Here is a 20,515-nt window from a genome sequence, read left to right on the forward strand (position 1 = left end):
CATTAATGTAAACAACTAGGCCTATCAGCATCTTCATGTGCAGAAATTTCAGCTGAAGCTAAATACATAGTTTTTGATGGGAATAAAGCCAGTATACTCTACAGTCTTACAGCTGCTTCACAAATCTAACATATGACCACAGATTCTGAAAGGCAGGAAAAATCCCTTCAGGGCACAAATAAAACAACATATTAAAGAGAAGGACACCAAAATTTTCAACTGATTTACCTTTGTTAATTGTGCTGTATAATTTAGCAGCTTCTCAACATGAGGACCATCAAAACCAAATCTGGATTCAAGTTCTGCTTTCACTGCAAGTGGATTCCACAAAACATCTCCAAAAGAAAGATTGTACTGAAAACCTGAAAGAAAGGAAACCTTCTATTTACATAATTCCTTCTTTTTGTTCATGTTGTTTCTTGATGGTTCATACTTGATGAGATCCAAGTACCATATTCCCAGCTTTTCAGTGACGTGGGGGCAGAAAGCGTGTCTCTGAACACCAATTTCACTAGGATGAAGTCCGTGATTGCACTAGTGATAAGGTCAGTTAATCTGATGGTATTCCAACAGTTGATATGATGATGGTCAGATGCCTTTTCACAGTGATTGCCAGCAGAACCAGCAGGGTGCCATTCTAAACTGCACACAGTCATGCAAATGTGTGTGTATGGACTGGATATGAATCATTGCCAAGAAGGAGAGGACCAGAGGAATATCAGAAGTCCCAGAGAATTCAAGTTCATCCTCTGTGCAAGGGTTCCAGCACATCACCCTTGTACCACTTCAGCCTTTGTTTTGGCAGGTGAAGAGGGATTTAGACAGCATATTACTCTTAGCCTGACCTTCAGTGCTGAGCACACAGCTGTACCTAGAATTAAGTTGTGTGCCCCAGTTTGCCAGTGAAACTTTTTCCTGACCTTTTCTTGAGGAGTTGTCCTGGGGCCAGCCTACCTTCTCCAATTAAACTCATCTCCCATAGTGAAGCAGCAGATGGAGATATGTAGCCCTTCAGCTGAGAGCAGAAGTTATGAGAACAGAAGAATGAAGTTTAAAGTAAGCCAGTCATAATCCTTAGCATGCATGTCCAAAACAAGATGCTATCCTTCTATCAGATGGAAGAAATTGTCCCTTGTATTGATTTATATTTTCTCTGAAATTCACCACTGAAAGACCATTCTAAACATAATGTATTAGACTAATGTGCTTTGTTTATCAAATAGTTGCCAGTCTGATAAAATTTAGCTATTAGTATTTTAAAAGCTGATCAATAAAGAAATGAGCTAGGACTACAGCAATATAGTTCAGTTCTTAGACATTAGAAATTTAGCAGAAGATCTGACAGTTACTACTTTTTCATATTCCAAGCATGCTAACCAGATATTTCAAAGAAAATCTGCAGCAAATTGCTTACCTTCTAAGCTCCTATCTTGTACTGATGCAACAGTTAAATTCAGTGCTGTTTTCACCACTTCATAGAAACTTTGGCCTAATGGCATCTTAGCTAAATCCTTCAATGATGCTAAGGTACTGAAATAGAAAAATAAAACACAAATCAATCTCTCTATAAAACACTTTTTTTGCTGTTGAAAAAATACTTGTTGTTTTATCAAATTAGACTTTTCGTGAACAAAACACAAGTTGAGATTTTACAGTTAGAGTTTCACTCAACTTTCATTAAGGAAATGTCTCCTAAGAGACCAATGTCCTCTAAAAAGAGAGAGAGAGAGAAAACGTGAGCATGTGAGCAAAAATATGATCAAAACCACCACAGTCTCCCAATTATCCCCACAAAAAGGTAGAATCAGCACAGAATACTTAGATTTTACTTCCATTCAATCTGCAAAGAAACAAAAAGTATTTTAAAGCAGCAGAACATTATACTCACAAGAAGTTAAAAAAAGCACAGTAACAGAATACATTAATAAAAGTATATCTACTGAATTCCTTACAAGTTCCAGTCTCAGTCAACTTACTTGTGAAACACATTTCTTTGTTAATGTAGCTGTAGCTGTAATTTACTGCTTAAAGTTTATGTTAAATTTACCAGTTATTTCCTACAGACTAATCCTCTCTCATTATGCAAATTAGAATCCAGTTTTCCAGAGTGGATCAGCAGTTTCCAAGATATTCAAGGGGGGGGGAATGACCTAGTCACATAGGTGTGAAAAGTCTCTATTATGTAACCTCTGAGAGACATAGCAAGTATGGTACAGCTCAGAAAGTGGGAGATGTAAATTTAGGAACCTTCCTGCTGGCTAAATGCTAGCCTTAAATAAGAATGTAAGATAGTAATACAAAACTAGTCACGAAATAAGCATTGGCGTCTGTGGCTTGTTTTCCAAATTGCATTAATGATGGAAAATTTGGTCACTGAAGGGCACCAGAGCCTTAAAAAAAAATCCAAATGAACAAGTCACCAAGACCCATATGTAAACATCTGAGTTGCCTGGTATTAATCACTTGTGCAGCCAAGTACCTACATAGCTGTTCACTTACTCCCTTCTCCCACAGGACAGGAAGAAAATAAAAGGAAGGCGTAAAAACGCATGGATCAACCTAGAAATAGTTAGTTTAATAAGTGATGCAAAAGCTGTGCATGCAAGTGACACAAAACCAAAAATTCATTCTCCACTTTTCATCAACAGCCAGATGCTTTCTGGGAACCAGGGTCTCCACATGCCTAGCAGTTACATGGGAAGACAAACACCATAACATTTCTTCACTTTTGCCCTCTTGTCACTCTCTCCATGCTAAAGGCTCAGGGTAGAGAATTTCCTACTGAGATTGTGTTTACAGATTCATAACTTCACCCAGCATGGCAGCCAGTGGTTACTGGGTACTGCTGCTGAAGAAGAAAACATGTAACCATAAACTTACAATCAGGTTCCTGTTTTATCTCATGAACACTCAGACGCTGAAAGTTGTTTATTTTATTAAGTTGCCAGCGAGAAGCACAAGAATTGCCAATAAAATTTTAAAACAGAGGGCTTTCAGGAATGCAAAAGTACTTACTTTTGAATAACCTTTAGAAACAGTGCTGTGGTAGCTAACTCATCTTCTGTAAAAAAGCTGTTCAGTTCAAGATGAGGGAGTGAATGCAGAAAGTTCCAGAAATATGGTTGCCTGTACAGATTTTCTGCTCTAGAAATCATTTTCTCTGCTTCATTCAAATCCATCTTAATGTGGAAAAAAAAAAATTACATGCAACACTACCATTAACAGAAAAAAATTAATAAAGCAAGTGCCTATTGGTTCCCTGACCCTCTTGAACTTGAAATCATTTTTCCGGAGTAGAAACATACCACTACCTTTGGTAATACACCACATCATTTTGGTGGTACTTTGAACTTACGGCAGCTTTGTTTCAGATGTCTTTCTTTGCTCTGATGGAAAAATGGAACTGGAAGAACAGCTAAGGAATCTTTTTCTGCTCAGAAGTGTAACTCTTTCCCAACGAGAAGGATCGTCTTCTAGATCTCAAGTACAAGGAACTCTTTAGCCCTGCAATGAATTTCTAAGTCTAGGGTATAAAGACCAGGGGACTGCCCAGGACAAACCGTCCTTGCAAGGTTTGCAGGGGTCTCAAATAATGATTTATAAAAATTAAAGATTAACTGAGATAAAAATTCTTCTTTTATGGGACTACACAATAAGATGCCTATGCAAAACAAGGTTTTTTCACACTCATTTACTATGCAGTCTTTGCTTCTCTAAATTAATGTTTCAGTAGGGCTGTTTTGGATAATGGTGGCATGAGCATAGTTTATACAAAAAAGAAGCTTGTGCATATAAACTCTGTTCCTAGTAGTGATTGGCTGCTGTAAACTACATATTTTCTTAATGTTGAGAAATACATTCTCTCTGTTTTATATTCCATTCTCAAAATTAAATTTGATATTGATATGTCTCCTTTCAATCAAGTTTCTTATGAGCAATTAAAAAATGTTGCTATAAAAATGCCATTTAATTTCAAGTTATAAACTGGAAAACTAGCTTTCATGAAGTAGCTGTTACATCAATCAAACATGGAAAAAAATTTTTAAAATATTTTTGAAGGAAACCAGTGATCTACAAAAAGGTAGAAAATTGACATTAATGGAGATCCATTACTGTGTCCATTCAGCCTTCCTTTAGTTGTTGACAATGCAAGGTTGAAGGCCTAATGCATTAGGGACAGCACATCTCTCCTCCTTCATCCCCAGCTTGAGTCTGTTTGCCGTATTTATCGGATCACAAACCTGAATTCAAAGTCATCCCATCCAAACAAGAGCCTCATGTCTTCAATCTCACTCAATCCTTTTTTAGGTTTTGGGTTGGGTTTCTATTGTTGCGGGTTTTTTTGGTTGGTTTTGCTTGTTTGTTTCTTAAATAATAATGTTTATTATTTAGGATAAGAGTTCCTTGCAAGACATTTTGTAAAATTATTTTATACAGCTGCACGTGGTCTGGCAGATGCACTTTTAAGTTGTTCCTAATGAATGGTTAGCCTTCAAATAGTTGTGGATTTTAGCTACTAACAACCTAGACTGGTTTAAACCAGTAATCTAGAATCCACCAAACCTCTATCAAGTTTCAAGACATTATTTTTTCCTTCAACCACATACCAATTTTTTTTAAGGATAGTTTACTTAAATCTGACAGGTTACAAATTTCTAACCATCATAATAAAGATGCCTCAAAACCCAGAACTGTAATTTAGAAAGACTGTAAAAATACTTACAGAAAGAAAAGTGGTGATGTTATGGAGCCCTGTAAAATCAAATATTTTCCTTTACAGAGAGGCATTATTAACTTCAGAAGAATCAATATTATAAGCAACAGCAAACAGTGCACAAAGGGTATTTCTACAGAAGTAAAGGCATGTGAAGCAACTAATATCCCAGAAAGGTAGTGATCCATTGGATTTTCTGTGCCTCCTAATATTTATACTATTATCACAAAAACAATTTAAAAGACTTAATGGCTTAATATTCACTTTTAAGTGAGGTGAAATCATCACATCAGTATTAGACAGAAGTACTAGCTGCCAGACAGCCTGGCATGAAAATTACCATTTCACTTAAATCTAGCTGCTTGAAAACCAGCCAGAAAGGCAGGATAGGGTTAGGTCTTAAATGCCCACCTGCTACAGCAGCGGTGCTGGCAGTATGGGTGGGAATAGAAGAGGAGCATCATACCCCAGTATTTCCAGTCTCGCTGTTTCAATACAAGACTGAAGGTCACATAGGGTCACCAGATATGAGTTACTGAGGTTCTCCATCTCTATACTATTTAGTATAACAGAAACATAGCCTCAGAAACTACTTTTCAATACAGTTAGACCAAGTAACCTCGTACTCAGATTATTAATCCTTATCTTTTAGCCTTTCTCCTCACAGTGTTTTCTTAACTTTCAAGTAGTACAAGGGCAGAGTTTTAGAAAGTTAACTTTTTTTTTATCTGACAACTTTGATTGCCACAATGATATTAATCATAAAAGTGGAGGTTTTTTTCAGACCAGCTAAAATATTAGTTTGCTAGTTTTATTTTTAATATAAGAATATTCTGTTTGTTTGACGATTTTCACTATATGATAATAAAAGAAAAATATTTTAGAAAGATCGCACCTTACCTGAAAATCTTGTGTTTTCTTCCCACAGCTTTTCTAAAGCCATGGCTTTCTCTGTAGTATCCATAAATTCCTTTGCAAGTTCTTCTATCTCTTTCATGAAGTCTAGATCAGGTCCAGTCACTTTCTCTGGACCACTTTGGGAGCTTGCAGTAGTTTTTGGCAAAAAGAAAAGGGATAGGTGAGGTAATTACAAACTGGAAACAAATAGATGAAAAATGTGTATCCAATCACAGCAGTATTCTGATTTTTTTTTACTCTTATGCATTTATACATCTTCTATTTAGTTTGATTCATCAGCATGCAAGTTGCTATAGTGAGTCTCAAAGCCTCAGGAAAGAGGGCAATGAAAAATTGCTGAGCTCATCTATGCCAGGAACCCAGTTCTGGCAGCAGCCAAGGACAGACCTATACAAAGAAGTCTTTGATATTCCTGAACACACTCAACTTTTTTTCTCTAGGTGATCGTGCATCCAGGTGATGGTTCTCTGATTAGAAAGTTCAAGCCTTCCTATTGCATCTAAGGCAACAGTTTGTTTTTTTCATATATATACAACAACCTATAAAAACAGTATCTTATTGTCACTACTGGCTTTTTCCCTGATTTTAGTCCTGGTAAATGTTATCTCTGCCCCACTACTATCTGGTGGCTTACTTAATAGCACAACTTTCTAACAATACTTTCAAACGAAATCAGAAGTCAGAGACATTTGCACACCTCTTTAGAGGACAAAATTAATTAGACTCTCCTAAGACATCATAAACAATGGAATAATTATATCTAGCCAGCTACTAGGCAGTTGAATTCTGTATTCTCTTGTAGGATATTCAAATGATTTCAAGAGTTATATCCTGTCTAGCAAAAATACTGCTATTTTTCAATAGAAGTACAATTAACTGTCAGAGAATCATAGAAGGGGTAAGGTTGGAAAGGACCACAGTGGGTCATCTGGTCCAACCTCCCTGCTCATGTAGGGTCATCCCTGCTTGAGCACACGGCACAGGATTGTGTCCAGTCAGTTCCTGAATATCTCCAGTGAGGGAGACCACAGCCTCTCTGGGCAATCTGCTCCAGCACTTGATCACCCACACAGTAAAGAACTTCTTCCTCATACTCAGGTGGAACTTCCCATGAATCAGTTTCCGCCTGTTGCCTCCTGTCCTACCCCACTTATAAAATTATAATAAAGAGTTACACTCCTTTCTTGTAAAGCTTGATGTCAATACTTGCTTTCAGCACAACTTCTACTTACTGAAAGAAAAGCCTAATGAGATAGATTCACAAACCAAAGCAAACTATCAGCAACAACTTTCTGATTCTCCCATTTCTCTTTCTCTCTTTTCTTGATCTTCATTTGATCAGATACCCACAGAAGTGTCTGCAACTTTAGAATAAGGGATACAAAGAAAATTAAATCTTAAAACAATCAAGTTCTTGATTGTTTCAGTACAGCTTATTTTTATCCCAACTTGGCTGACAGCCAGTAGGGTTTTGTAAAATACTTTCAGCATCCTCAAATTACTGTGGATTAAAGGTAGAACAATTCTTTACCATATTTTTTTCCCTTTTTAAATGGAGTTTTAAAAAGCAGGTTTCTTCAGTCCAGAAGGTGGCTTTTATGGTGAATAAAAGCTGCATTTAAGCTATTGCTTTCAAAAACTGCCATATAAATTCCAATATTACTAACAATCCCAGTGCCTGAAATTTTAGATGGTTAAGAACACTGATGTTTGGCAAAGAGCTGAAACACTAACTATATACTGAATATTTCCTAGCACTCTACTTTTTGAGCATGAACAGGTAGCCAGCATTTGACCAGAATAACAACAACTAGTCAGAACTTTAAAAAACCAGCACTCTAGCTCAGTTTCCACAGGATTTTCCACAGGTTTTGGTTGAGGACTTTGTGTGGTTTCGGGCAGGGGAAGGTTTGTTGGGGTTGGCTGAGGTTTTTTTAATACTTGTTGAACCTAAAATTGATGACTAAACTCTTTTAACAAGGTCACTTAAAATAATAATGAGTATTCAGAGAAGCAAAGCAGTATTTCAAACCACACAGTTCTCCCTCCAAACTAGACACAAGCCTTGTATCCCCATTTACAGCTCTCCCTGTTTTAGAAGCATTGCAAACAACAATGCTCGAGGGGAAGAGGCCACCTTACTCACACAGGAACACACAGCTGAACTCAGTGCTGTCTCCAGGGCTGCTGGTGCTGCCCGGCCTCCCTGTCAGCAGCAGGGGGCACAGATAGCAGTGACAGGGGAGTTAAAAACTCCCTTCTTCCCCCCTCCCCAGTCACTGACTCTGCTGCACATTGGATCTTCAATGCTTGTGTTGATAAGGATCAGGGAAACAAAAAGACCCCACCCACTTGGCATCTAATTTTATGTGCTTTAGCCACCTGTTTGAGATATAGCAGAACACAATGGGCACAACAGGCTGAACTGACACTCAGCTGGGCTTTCAGTATTCCCAGGCTTGAGGACTAGGAAAACAAGCTCCTGCCCTGTGAGAGGTCCCATGGAGTACATGGGGCAGGGGAAATAGAACTGGGGAAGATACATAGACCAGGAGCATCAAAGAAAACAGGTGGCAGCACTTGGTGGCTCTGAAAAGTTACAGGTTGAAATGCAGGGAAAAACAAGTTGATGGTGAAACTGGAGAGGGAGCTGGGAAACAGTAGGGGGCTGTAGATATCTAGGGTATGGCAGAAGGACCAAACCCCAGGCATAAGATCCAGCTATTACAGAAAGGAAGGCAGGATGTCCAGTCTGAAAGACCCATAGAAACACCACACTCCCAAGCACAAGCCTCTCAGCAGGACAAGAGCAGCTGTTTGTGAGCTATTAGCTTTACAGGGATTTACAGGGCAGCAGCAATGTCAGCAGCTGCCATGCTCCTCTTTTGTGGTCATTGCCACAGCTCTTCCTCTGGTTACCCTTGGAGCTGAGCACAACCTCTTTTCCAAGGGGAATTGGCAAAGGGCATGATATTAGTCATCAGGCTCAGTTTTATGAAACAGATTAAAATATTACAGAGGTTTTTATTTCACCATCTTGCCAGAAAGATACAAAACTAGACTTCAAAACCAGATGCAGGGGTGGTCAAGGCAAACAATTTTCAGGCACTGTGCCAACAAAAATACTTAATTGTTGTACTGCCACTTTCCCAAAGATTCTTCAATGTGTGCTTTCTGGAGCAGAAGGCAATATTAACTTCCTTTTGTGTGCATGTGTAAAGGAAGTCAAGCAGGAGTTCCCAGGAAGTTCCTAGCAGTAGTTGCTAGGAACAATAAAGAGGAGAAGCAAGGGATGACAAAAATAACAAAAGGAGGAAGCCCATAATTTGTATAAGAGGTCATACATAATTAGAAGTGGGATTTAAGGAGAAGGTGTATGTGTGTATATATATATATTATATATATATATAATTTCATTATCATCTATGCTAACTCTTCCCTTAATTGTGCATTTCCACAAATTTCATGAGTACAGAAATCAAACTAAAGACATACATTGGTACAAGTTTTGAACATGACAAAATGCTGCAAAAGAGCAAAAAGACTCTGCAATCTCTTTTATCATGTAAGAGCAGTTGTCGTTTCCAAAAGCCATGACTCAGAAACGTTAATTCTGTCCAAATTACTAAGTTGCTCAGGATGACAATAAGAACTTTTCAGAGCTCATCTGAAATCTCAGCTATGACATGAAATCCATTTAGACTGGTGATTTTCATAAGCCTCTCAGCAAACTCTTGTCTCAACCTCAGCCCTGTCACCACATTAAAAATTCCTCTCTGAAATTGCAAAGCCCCAGCTGTGCTGGCTTCCATTCTGCACCATCTGATGAACAGCCTGGAGGCATGACATCTCCATCAACACCAATACACATGCTGGAAAACGACAAACTGCATGTCTGTCACAGAAAAATCTTTCCCCTTCATGTTGCTTACACTTAACAGCCTTTGTAAAATGCAATGGACCAAAAATGTATAAAGAAACAAAAAAAGTGTTCTTCTTAATTGGCTATAAAACAGAGAAAACTCATGCTTAAGTTTTCTCCCCAACTCTCTGACAATCTATAAGAAAGATCACAAAATTTGCTTCTGTATCTGTTCTGCAGTTACACAGCCCAAGACTACAAAAGCTGGCCCAGACCACATAGAACTACTATTTAGTAAGTTGCTGCAGACATAGAGCTATCTTGCAGAATTATTTCTTTTCTCATTGGAAGATATACATCATTAAGGAAAAATCTGACCCTTTAGGCAAGTCTTATGTAAATACTATCACTGATGTTTAGACTTTCCTTGATTTTGTTTTTCCACACCTGTTATTGTATGTGAGGTCTTCTGATGCTACTCCACCAGAGAACCACAGAAGTCCAGGTATTGATGAAACAAAAGTTTTAGACCAGTAAGAAGAAAGGGACTGGTGTGAGCAGGGCTGCTTCAGAAGGGAGGCCAAGCTGAGGTAACCCTGGAGGAGTCCATGCCCTCACCAGTAGGGCACACTTCCCCAGGACCCCAGCCAGCAGGCAGACCTGAGGGTGTGTTACAGACTCCAGAAACAGCCCCAACACAGCAGGATGACCCCAGGAGCCCAGTCTGATGCAAAAAGAGACAGAGCTGCCACGTGGTTACGAGTGGCCCACCCAGCAGAAGTGCCAGAGACAGAACCAGGGCTCCACCACACCTACTGGGTGAGGCTGTTCAGGCTGCTGCTACTTGAAGCTAAATAAAGAGAAATAAACTAATGTCCTTAGAAATAACGTTTTAGAGTCTTGTTTTCATGACCTTTGTAGTTGTAAGTCTGAGAAAGCATAAGCTTAATCTTATTTTGGGTATTGAGAAGACTAACACACCTAGACCTAGGAGTTATACATGCAGGGACAAAGCCCCACCACGTTCTTCAAGATTTGCAGTGGAATTCAGAGTACTGGGAAGACAATGTGGTTCCATGCACACGCACAGAAACATGTGGGTGTACAGCCATAGGATTCTGTGCTGCATGGCTTTTATCTTATTTGCATTTTCTCAATTTTATGCTTTGCTCCACTAAGATGAGGTGAGGCAGTCGAACATTCTGGAAAGAGCAGGGGAAAAAAGTCCTTTGCCATGACAGCTCCTAATAGTTCTTTACTCCTCTCTTCTGAGGTACCACTGGTGTATCAGGCTAGGGTATCACATCAGTGAGCTGGCAGTCAGCAGCTTTTTCAGTGGCTTAAGAGAGGAGCAAAGAGCAAAGCCATGGAGCTGTTGAAAAATGGGTGCAGAGGAGGAGGCAGAACTTGCTGCAAATCAGAATCAAAATGGTAATTGTAGTCTTCACCTGGCTCATCTTCTCACCACATCACAGGCTGTTTCTTGAAGCGACAATGAGGGCATGGCCTGCACCAGGATGGCTTTACCCCTGGCTCAGCTCCCCTCTTGGAGCAGCCCTGCTCAGGTTTCTCACTGACAAATAGTTATTTTGGTGGTTTATGGCTTCCATGAAGGGTCCAACAGTAGTCATAGAACTACTTTCTCCCAAAGACAACTACTGAGTTTCAAACTGATAGCACCAATGTGGTACACACTGTGAAAACAAATGGGTTAAGTGTTCATGCAAACTATGCACAGACTTTGACTTACCCTTAATAAACGCAATATTGTTGACACAAAAAAAAAGTCCCTATATCAAATTTATTGTTTAAAATAAATCCTCAAAGGAAAGATAATTGATATTACTGTTCCTATGCCACCCCATCTTTCCAGTCAACAGGGACATTGTAGGATTCAGTTATGTTTGGCTGCTCCAGCTGACAGTCTGTTTTCCTAAGGCTGTCAACAGTAAGCATAAGTCAGAGCAGCCCTGTGGTTGATTTAATTTATACTGATGGACCTGGTGGAACAGACTGACCTCAGAATGAACTTCATCCTACCTTTTTAGCCTCTTTCCTTACCTAGGCTATATGTTACTCAGTGTAGCCTATTGAGTGTATAAATGATACATGCATGCATTTTATTTCTCAGTTGAAAAATTGAAAGACACTGAATAATTTCCCCAATTCTTAAGTAGGTCTAATACTGCCCCCAGGAGATCCTTTCCTGCTTTTCTTTTGAGCTGAAACATAATTTGGGCAGTTCAGTCAAAGCAGTGTAAATAATCATGCAGAGAATTCAATATAGTTCATAGTTTCTAGAGGTTTAACACATTTAGATGGCATCTGGACTAGTGATACAAATAAAAAAAATCCTTTCAAGAAACTATTTTTTAAAAGGCCAACAATTATTGTAACTCCGTAACCCAGGAATATAGTGCTGACACTGCAAGTAACAGGCTCCAGGCTCAGTACTGAGTTTGCAAGACCGTGGCACAGAGGTTTGCCACCTTTGCTTTGTCTAAACTTGTCTTAATAAGCCTGCAGTTTTGTTTTTGACTTGGATTAGTTTTACTTTTCTCTTTTTTTTTTTTTTTTTCTGGCCATATGACTACAGCTATTTGCTTTACTTTCATTTGTCATTGTATAGTGCCACCATAGTTTTATATAGATAGAAGTAACAAGTGACCATTCAGTGCAGAACAAGATATTTATGATTAACAAAACAGTGCAGAAGAACACAGGCCCAGTATAATAGTAAAAGCCTTGAGAAGTGGGGACATAGGATGCACTGTACTGGAATACGAGTCTGGGATGATAAGAAAAGGGGCACAGGTGATTCCAAGTACACCAGGCCTATAAACAGTGTTCATTTAACATGCAAAACTATCACTGGACAAAGCCAATTTATACTTATCAAGTTAAAAAAACAAAACTAGAGAGCTAACAAATGTAAAAGATACCATACACATTTAGGTGTACCACATAAATTTAGATGTATCATAGAGAGGAAAACAAATGGAGAAAAAACAAGGTATAAAAGCACATCAGTAAACATAAGTGACCCCAAGTACACTCTAGAGGGAAAAAGCAGCCATCAACACCACATTCCTCCAGGCAAAGGACTACAGACTTGCAGTGACAACCTCATCACCACCCAGCTGCAGCCACTGACATTATGACCCAGAGCTGCAGTGGAAAGGTGAGCATAACGCCAGGGACAGGACTAGAAACTAAGTGGTCATGTAACAATTTTAACTGTATTACTATTATTATTAAGAAAATTTCTGGCAAGGAGTATTACCATGCTACTGTTATTTCTGTCTGTAAGTATTTTGTGTAATAACTCATCTTGACTAATGGTGATTGGTGGCTTAAACTGTTAAGATTTCAATTCTACTAACAAATTATTGCTTTATGTAAAAGGTGTTTGCCTATAAGCAAGATTTATTTTGCCCAGTACTATACTAAATCAACAGTTCTCTACATAAACAAATAACTAGAACACATCATCGAAATCAACCTTATGGCCTACTACTGTGATACTGAAGCTTTCCATACTTGCTGCACGTTGAATTTATTGCTACCTATAAACCTCTACAATAATAAACCATAAATATTTGATGGTCTGACATGCTTGCCTGGCTCAGACCTCTAAGATCTTTTGGTAGATATTCTCAATTTTCTAAGAATAACATACATATAAAAATGCACATATTCTGATTAGCTCACCCTAATTTAACTTTATTATATATTTTGAAAGGTTGTTTGTGACTACATCCTTCAGAAAATTTGCCTAAATGCCTTTGTATCTCAAGGTTTTTTTACACTTTTGAAGTAGATACAATCACTGCATTTCTTAAAGAAAAATTCCAAATTCAAATTAATTTTTTTTTCTTTCTGCCTTCTGGGATCCTGATTTAAGGCCTTGTTATGGATAACTTCTTTCAAGTTCTTTATTACAGGGCTTCTGCTCTTCTTTTTGGTTCTTTGTGAGTATTACTTAAAAATTGTCCTTGTTTTGCTTTTCTGTGTTGACTTCTCACATCGTGTATGCTCCCAAACTATTCAAAGTTTAAACCCACAAATTATAGACTTTTGGTGCTCAGGTAATAAAGGACTTTCTAAGGAAGGATAAAATTATGCTTTCATATGGCAGCAGTGAAGAGCAAGAACATGACAAGGTACCACTACAATTTTATCCCAAAACAATGTTAATTATTCAGTTAGAACATCAAATGCCCAAGAAAGGCAAACAAAATTAGGAAGAGGCATGACTGAGGCCTCACATCTTTTGCATTCATAAAGACGCTCAAGGAAACTTTTAGCACAGAGTAACAATGTTCCTATTTCCCTGTCTACGAGGCAGGAACAACCTCTGCTGCAGAAAAAGATGCGCTGTGATACTGACAGCTCTGTCGAATTCACATGACTTACCGAAAGCGGTTGTTCTCCTGTTCTGCGTAGCTAGTGTTCTTGCATCTCGAACCAACGTTACAGAAAAGGGTTCTCATGAAAGGATAAAGGCCCCGACTTGGTAAATCACGAGCTTCTAAGTAACCTAAAACCAAGCAGCGGCAGAATCAAGGCCATTGACATGGCAGTTGCAAACTGTACCACCACACTGTGTTCACTTCTCCTAAACAGCACCTTTGTTACCTGAAAGTGATGAAGTTGTATCAATGGCAGGTGTCCCATTTAAGAAAAACTCAGTCACCACAGAAACCACAGAGTAGCCTTTATGTTAGTCTGTGATAACAGGGTATATATGACACATAAGAGCAGTCTTTGAAAAGCTGAATTTCCTGGTAGTAGCACTATTGCAATATCATATGCTTGCTAGCCAAAAATCATGTGTGACTTGGATTAGAATACAGACTTCTTCACAAAATGGTATTTTCTCACAGGCTTTCATAAGATGAAGGAACTGGTATTCAGCAATGTCTGAACATACATCCATCAAGGCTATCTAAACAGCAGCTTTTCTACTTCTCTGGAATTATCCATATCTCTCCATAAAGTAAATGTATGTAGTGCAGGCTAGGTTCTCTCCAGTTATTTCACTCTATACATCTAGAATTGTTTTACCAAATTGATTTTTAATATAGCTAAAGATGGCTTATTTCCATTTTACTGACATTGGTGAATAACAGAATAATAAACTGAATAGATTATAATATCATAAGTAACTTTTCTAAATGAAATTAATATTTTACAAGATAAAAGTAAAAAGAACTTTATAAAGTGAAGTTAGTCATAAGAAGTTCTGAAGTGTTAATGTAAATGGAAGAATTTATTATTTACAAAATAATAATTCTAAATCCCAGGAAGTATGGAAAAGTAAGGTTCATCTTGTCTAAGTGTTAATATCTACTGGAGAATTATCTATCTCGGAACCAGTCATCTAAAACTCATTATTCAACTGGAAGAAATGAATATAACTTATATCCAAAATCGATGTCTAAAACTAGTCTGAAAAATCAGAGCTTAAACTTTGTATCTCTCCCACATAAATAAAGCTTGCTCAGATCCACAACTAGACACAACTGAAGCCCACTTTAGGACTCTTTCCATTGACTCCATTATATTTAAGTCCCCCATTTTAGGATATCATTAGTATTTGCTAAATCATTCTACAAGCAGAGGCAACCAAAATAGAACACAAGTGAAACAAAACATACAGTTTTCCTTGTATTTTGGGGGCTCCTGGAAGCGGATTGCAGCTAGAATCAAGAAAAGCACACATGGCCACAGTATTTCAGCGAGAGATAGGACCTGAAAAGGGAAACCAAAACATCATCAGTGTATAGAAAACAGGATTTGGGAACAAAACAGTAAAATTTATATGTCTTTTAAATAACAAAAAATATAAATATCCCTTTTACAACTACTTAATGGAAAGTAAGATCAACAAAGTAAATTAGTAATAGATATTTCTATTTAAAATCCTTATGACTTTGTGAAATACACTGGTCTCCGAACAAAAAAAGTAGTTTCCACTTCTATTTATAGTGTTTGTAGGACACAAACGCCCAAACAGATTGCACAGAAATAAAAAGCACAAAGACCAATTGTCTTGATTTTCAGCAACAGAAAGGAAGGAACCGCCATTCAGCCAAGTTTCAAAAGACTTTTAGATTCATTGATAACAGTGCTAGGAAAGTGTGAACAGCCAACTCGGTAACAGAAACAGCCGAAATGACAGCCACGCTGAAGATCTCCCATTAGAGGCTGTTAACTTCCCTGAAGCATACTGGGGATTTTATTTCTAAACTGCCAGACCCGAACCAAATACCATTGAGGAAGTGATTGCTAAACTTGGGTATGTAGGAAAAATGCCTGAGAACAGTAACATAATGCTTAAGAACAAAATCCAGTGTCAGAGTCTTCCCTGTGGAGAAGGACTTGATCTTAATGAGTAAGTTATTTGTGGCAAACGTGGGAAAGCAATGCCACAGTATAAGGCATATTTGTGCTTGAATAAGAAAAGCACCCATAGAAGGTCCAAAGAACAGGCATTTGCGAGATTGCAGGATTGCAGTCCTTGCACAGCTGCTTTGCCCAGGCACTGGGGGGAACTGGAGCCTGAGAGCTGATGACATTCTGAGGAGCTGTACCTGGGAGGAATAGTGAGTTTTGGTAATGGAGCCTTAGAGCCCAGCTGATAAAAGCAGACAACTTTGTAGCTGTTCATTCAGGAGTTTGGGGTTCTGTGTGTGTATGTGGTTTTTTGCTTTGTTTTAGGTTTTTTTGCAGGGGTGCAAAAACATACGTGTACAAACAGAGGACACTCATCAGTAAGCAACTCTCAGGGGATGTTTATATCTCTTAAAGTGTGGAAGAAAGAAAGGAGTGTGAACTATAAAAGACAGAAGGAGGGCAAAGATGACTCATGGTGTAGGGGCAGATAAAGAGCAAGAATTATACCTGCATTTTCTGCCATGCTTAACATTAACCCAAAGTGAAAATTACTACTAATAACAATTTTTAAAAAAAGGCATAGTTTTCGGGTAGGCTATATTTCTGTTTTGTTCTAATAACCATATCAGTGACTACACACTCCAAGGATTTCACAGCATTATTTTAAATTCCAATGGTCCTCTAAATTAGGGTATCAGAACAAGAGAATTTGGGAACCACCTCTTATCTTTTACCTAGATACAAATTTGGATGGTAATAAATTATTTATTATTCATTATTTCTATTTAAACAATAGTTAATAAATGCAGTGATAGAAAACTAAAGTAGTACAATTGCCCAGTAGTGTGTATCTCCTGAGCTTCTGGAATCTGTAGTTCTAAAGCAAAAGTTTCTGAAACAGAAATGAGAAAGGGTCTTCAGCACAACTGCAATTTCAAGCTCCAGCTGATGCCCAAACTTACATAATAACTTGTGCTGTCTTTGAACCCTGTTAATAGGGGGTGTTGATGCTGATCTGAATTTCAGTCAAAACACCTGTTCCTTATAGAACACTTATATCTGTCACAGGGCCTTCACCTTTCACTCTGTAGTATCAACTAATGGCACATGACATGCATGACACATTGTTAATTCAACAGACTGTTTTCTAGCCCTAGCTATTGATAAATAATCACGAGGAGACTATTGCCTTATACAGACATGATATAAAACAGAGCTGAAGCACATCAGATCTTTCTCTGCTTTTCTATTCAGATTCACAAGGATCTGACTTGCCCTTTGCACAGGTGGATGATCCACCTGAATTTCTCCTTCGGTAACTAACTACAGATGGAGCACCTTCACAGCTCAGTGTTTGCACAGTAGGTACATAAGGAGGGTTTGCAAGTTCCCCCAGGGCAGGTCCTGGCTCTCAACAGGCAGAATTAAGTTTGCTTTGGGATTGCAATTCTTGGTTTGGAGAAGTCTGCATCTCAGTGAGATCTCTATTCAGGAAAGTTACCAATTAGGCAAACTTAAAACTTACATGAGGAAAAACTACACAGAAGAATACAAATAGATCCACATGAAGGAGAATAGGAGATACTGAGGAGCCACTTGATGCAAACTGATTAAATATATAGAAGTGTTTAGAAATAGAGAAGAACAGCATCTTTCCCACAGAAAATGTCTTGTATTAAAAGACATCACTTGCAATAATTTGGAGAAGAAATTCTCTCTAAATCACAATTTTATTTTGGATAAATATTTCTGGAATTAAAAACTATGTGTTTATTTAATTGAGGAAATCCTATCCAAACAGCCAACATGCTTCATTGTAAAGCCCCAGATCATCACAGACGTGAAATCAATGTCAAACTATTAACTGAAGTGACTCTTTTTTTCCCAAAAAGATTTTGTCTCACTTGAGAAAACTCAATGCCTTCTATCTTAATTTTTAAAAATCATTACAATCACAGTAAAGGTGAATTACAGCTCATATTTAGGTATCATTTTAATTTTGATTACTGTCAAAGTAGCTGTCACATTCTTCAGCATATTGGAATTTGAAAGGTTCAATTAAGCTTTGTAGAGTGGACAAAAAAGGAAATTTAGAAGTATATGCAATTTTAATACACATTCCCTGCATTCCCTGTATCTAGATTTTGATCACAGTCATGCAAGCTTTCTTATATTACCAGTGAGTACCTGTAATGTGAAGAAAATTGATTTTCACCCTTGTCACTGCTACCAGCACTGCTAGTATCTAAGGTTAATTAAAAGATAAGCTGTGGCTCTTCAAAACTTTTATGAGATTTCCTATCTCTTTTGCAATTTTGGGGGCATTGTTGTATTCAGCCATTTTAGAATTAAAACAACCCATTGTTGTCCTCTACTTGTATTTTCAACAATTAGATAACCAAAGGCAAAACAAGAACCACTTGCAGCCACCCTGTCCTTAGCAATCTGCAGAAAAAAAGAGAAAAATTGATAGATACGCTCTTTCCAACAGATACTAAAAGATTTAAAATATTCCCTTTTTAATCGTTTTCAAGCACTCACCGGTTGCCTCACACGGCAGAGCCAATTTTTCCAAAACAGAGCCTTGAATTGGGGTACAGTGTGCCCCATATCCTCTTTTCTCTCCTTCATCCACTTGCTGAGTGGCTTCTTAGGGACTTTCTAACTAAGAATCATCTCAAAGCAGTCCAAACGTATTATTCAGAAGCTGATTAATTCCAGCACTAGAGAATAGTGCAAGAGATTTGCCTGCTTCCTGAGAAAAGATGAGATTATGTGTCTGCCTCTTGCTTTTCATTCGTTGAGAAATCTCATCTTTCCGTCTGCTTCACAGTGCAATGAACAGTAAGGGGATGGGTTTGTATAAATGCCCTCAGGGTGCTTTACTCCACAGCGTACATTCTGCACTTGTTTCTACTTTTCTGGAATAAAAATAAATGCAAACGACAGGGGGGGAAAAAAAGAATATGTAACATACTTTTGTCTCTCTCTAAAAATGGGTGACTTTCTGTCACTTCAGTGTTAATGTCACTTTGTTTGCGTACGCTTAGATTTTTGGAAAAAAAAAAAAAAAGAACAGTAGGAAAATAAGTACACTGTTTAATCTCATAGTCCTAAAAATGTCAGTATACTTCTTGAACACCCTTATAAGTACACATCTAGCACTGTAGTGGACCCATTGAATCATCATATGACTACTGAAATTCCTTCTTATGAAGGATGTATGTTTGACATTCTCTTTCTTCTGTATAAGAAGCCTACATAGAGGCAGAATATTCTGACAAGTCAGAAAACTGTGTTAATGAACTGCCACACGCCACCCAGGATGAAAATCAGTCTTATAGCAGCAGTTCCTCTAGCAAAAAGGATGGTGGGCGATTCCTGGAGCTGTGTGAAGGGATCTTCTGGAGAGGAGCCTGTGCAGACCTGTGGTAACAGGGCCACTGGGAGACACAGCAGGTGTCTGGCAGTGCGGAGGGTGGCTACCTTACCCATCAGGAATGCCACCATGAACAGAGCAGTAAACTTTCTGTATGTTTTGCTCTACACAAAAGAATTGCCTAAGGTAGAATCTGATCCCCAAAAGTTCGCTCTATGCTCAATAGAGATGCCTAACACAGCCATCATAGAAGGTAATTCAAACTGCCAAGAATCTGAAATCATGAATCACACACACATAGGACAGCATGATGCCTGAACAAATATTTTTTATTTGTCATTATTGACAAGTAAATTGCATCATTACACTTTTTGCAAAATGTATTACTATTGAATGAAAGACACATCTTAACATCCACAGCTATTTTTCCACATTAAGAGTAAAATCCCCCAAAATGCAAAATATTTTTGGGTACAGAAGTCACCACAGAGGAATTCGACTTCCGTAAGCCAATGCAGCGATTAAAAAAGTTAATAAGGCTGATATTTCTGCAATTAACAACTGCATATCTGCAGGTCTATTGAGTTATGCCAGTTTCCGTAGCGGATGAGGATCAGTTAGTGTCCAGTGTCTTAGCTTGCCTTTCCCAAGCTCTGGATTTGGGTTACCCAGCAGCAGTTTTTGGCCCTCCGGAGCTCCTTGTGAAGTTTTGTTACTCCACTTCATAGTAAACTGACTGATTAGTCTGTTAAAATCTTTGTATTTGAAATGCTGCAAGTTTCTGTTTTAATTTTTACCTTTTCCATGGGTTCAAGAAGTAGAGAAAAAAGAGACTAAGTACGTGTCATGAATTCATAAATTTTTACATATTGGTCAAAATCATCTCCTAGCAAATCAGAAATCACAGATGCAGTCATGGCAGAATACAACTAGTTAAAGACCTTTATTCCTCAAAGATGGTGGGATTTGCTTTTATTCTCTTTGATCCAAGACTGAAAAAATACTGAAGTAATCATTTAGCTTCAAATAGAAATGTGAAAGTCCTCAAGACATACTAAAAAACTAAGTAGTTTAGTGTTTACCTGACTGTTGTTAAGCACATCTGTACCTCTGAGGCAGGATTAATTAATACCTCACCAAGGAGTTCCACTTCACAACCGGATGGCACTTCTGCTTTTAGTCAAGTAATACTAAAATCCCTGCTATTTCAGAGTATGGACAGTAATTTTTCTCACTAGGATCA

At 38.1% G+C, this 20,515-nt stretch overlaps 1 protein-coding gene across 1 annotated transcript in view; it reads right to left on the reverse strand.

Moving 5' to 3' along the window:
* ABCA13 (ATP binding cassette subfamily A member 13) overlaps positions 1-18,503 on the reverse strand; it is a 169,800-nt gene extending 151,297 nt beyond the window's left edge. Inside the window, 8 exon segments of the mRNA XM_050329993.1 lie at positions 229-362; positions 1,415-1,530; positions 3,016-3,179; positions 4,724-4,752; positions 5,615-5,757; positions 13,902-14,034; positions 15,155-15,248; positions 18,435-18,503. Coding sequence (XP_050185950.1) covers positions 229-362; positions 1,415-1,530; positions 3,016-3,179; positions 4,724-4,752; positions 5,615-5,757; positions 13,902-14,034; positions 15,155-15,248; positions 18,435-18,503 — 882 coding nt within the window.
* Between the last annotated feature and the right edge of the window lie 2,012 nt (positions 18,504-20,515).

Source organism: Myiozetetes cayanensis, unplaced genomic scaffold (genome assembly GCF_022539395.1).
Source record: "Myiozetetes cayanensis isolate MyiCay16 unplaced genomic scaffold, myiCay2020 scf1, whole genome shotgun sequence".
Lineage (NCBI taxonomy): Eukaryota > Metazoa > Chordata > Aves > Passeriformes > Tyrannidae > Myiozetetes > Myiozetetes cayanensis.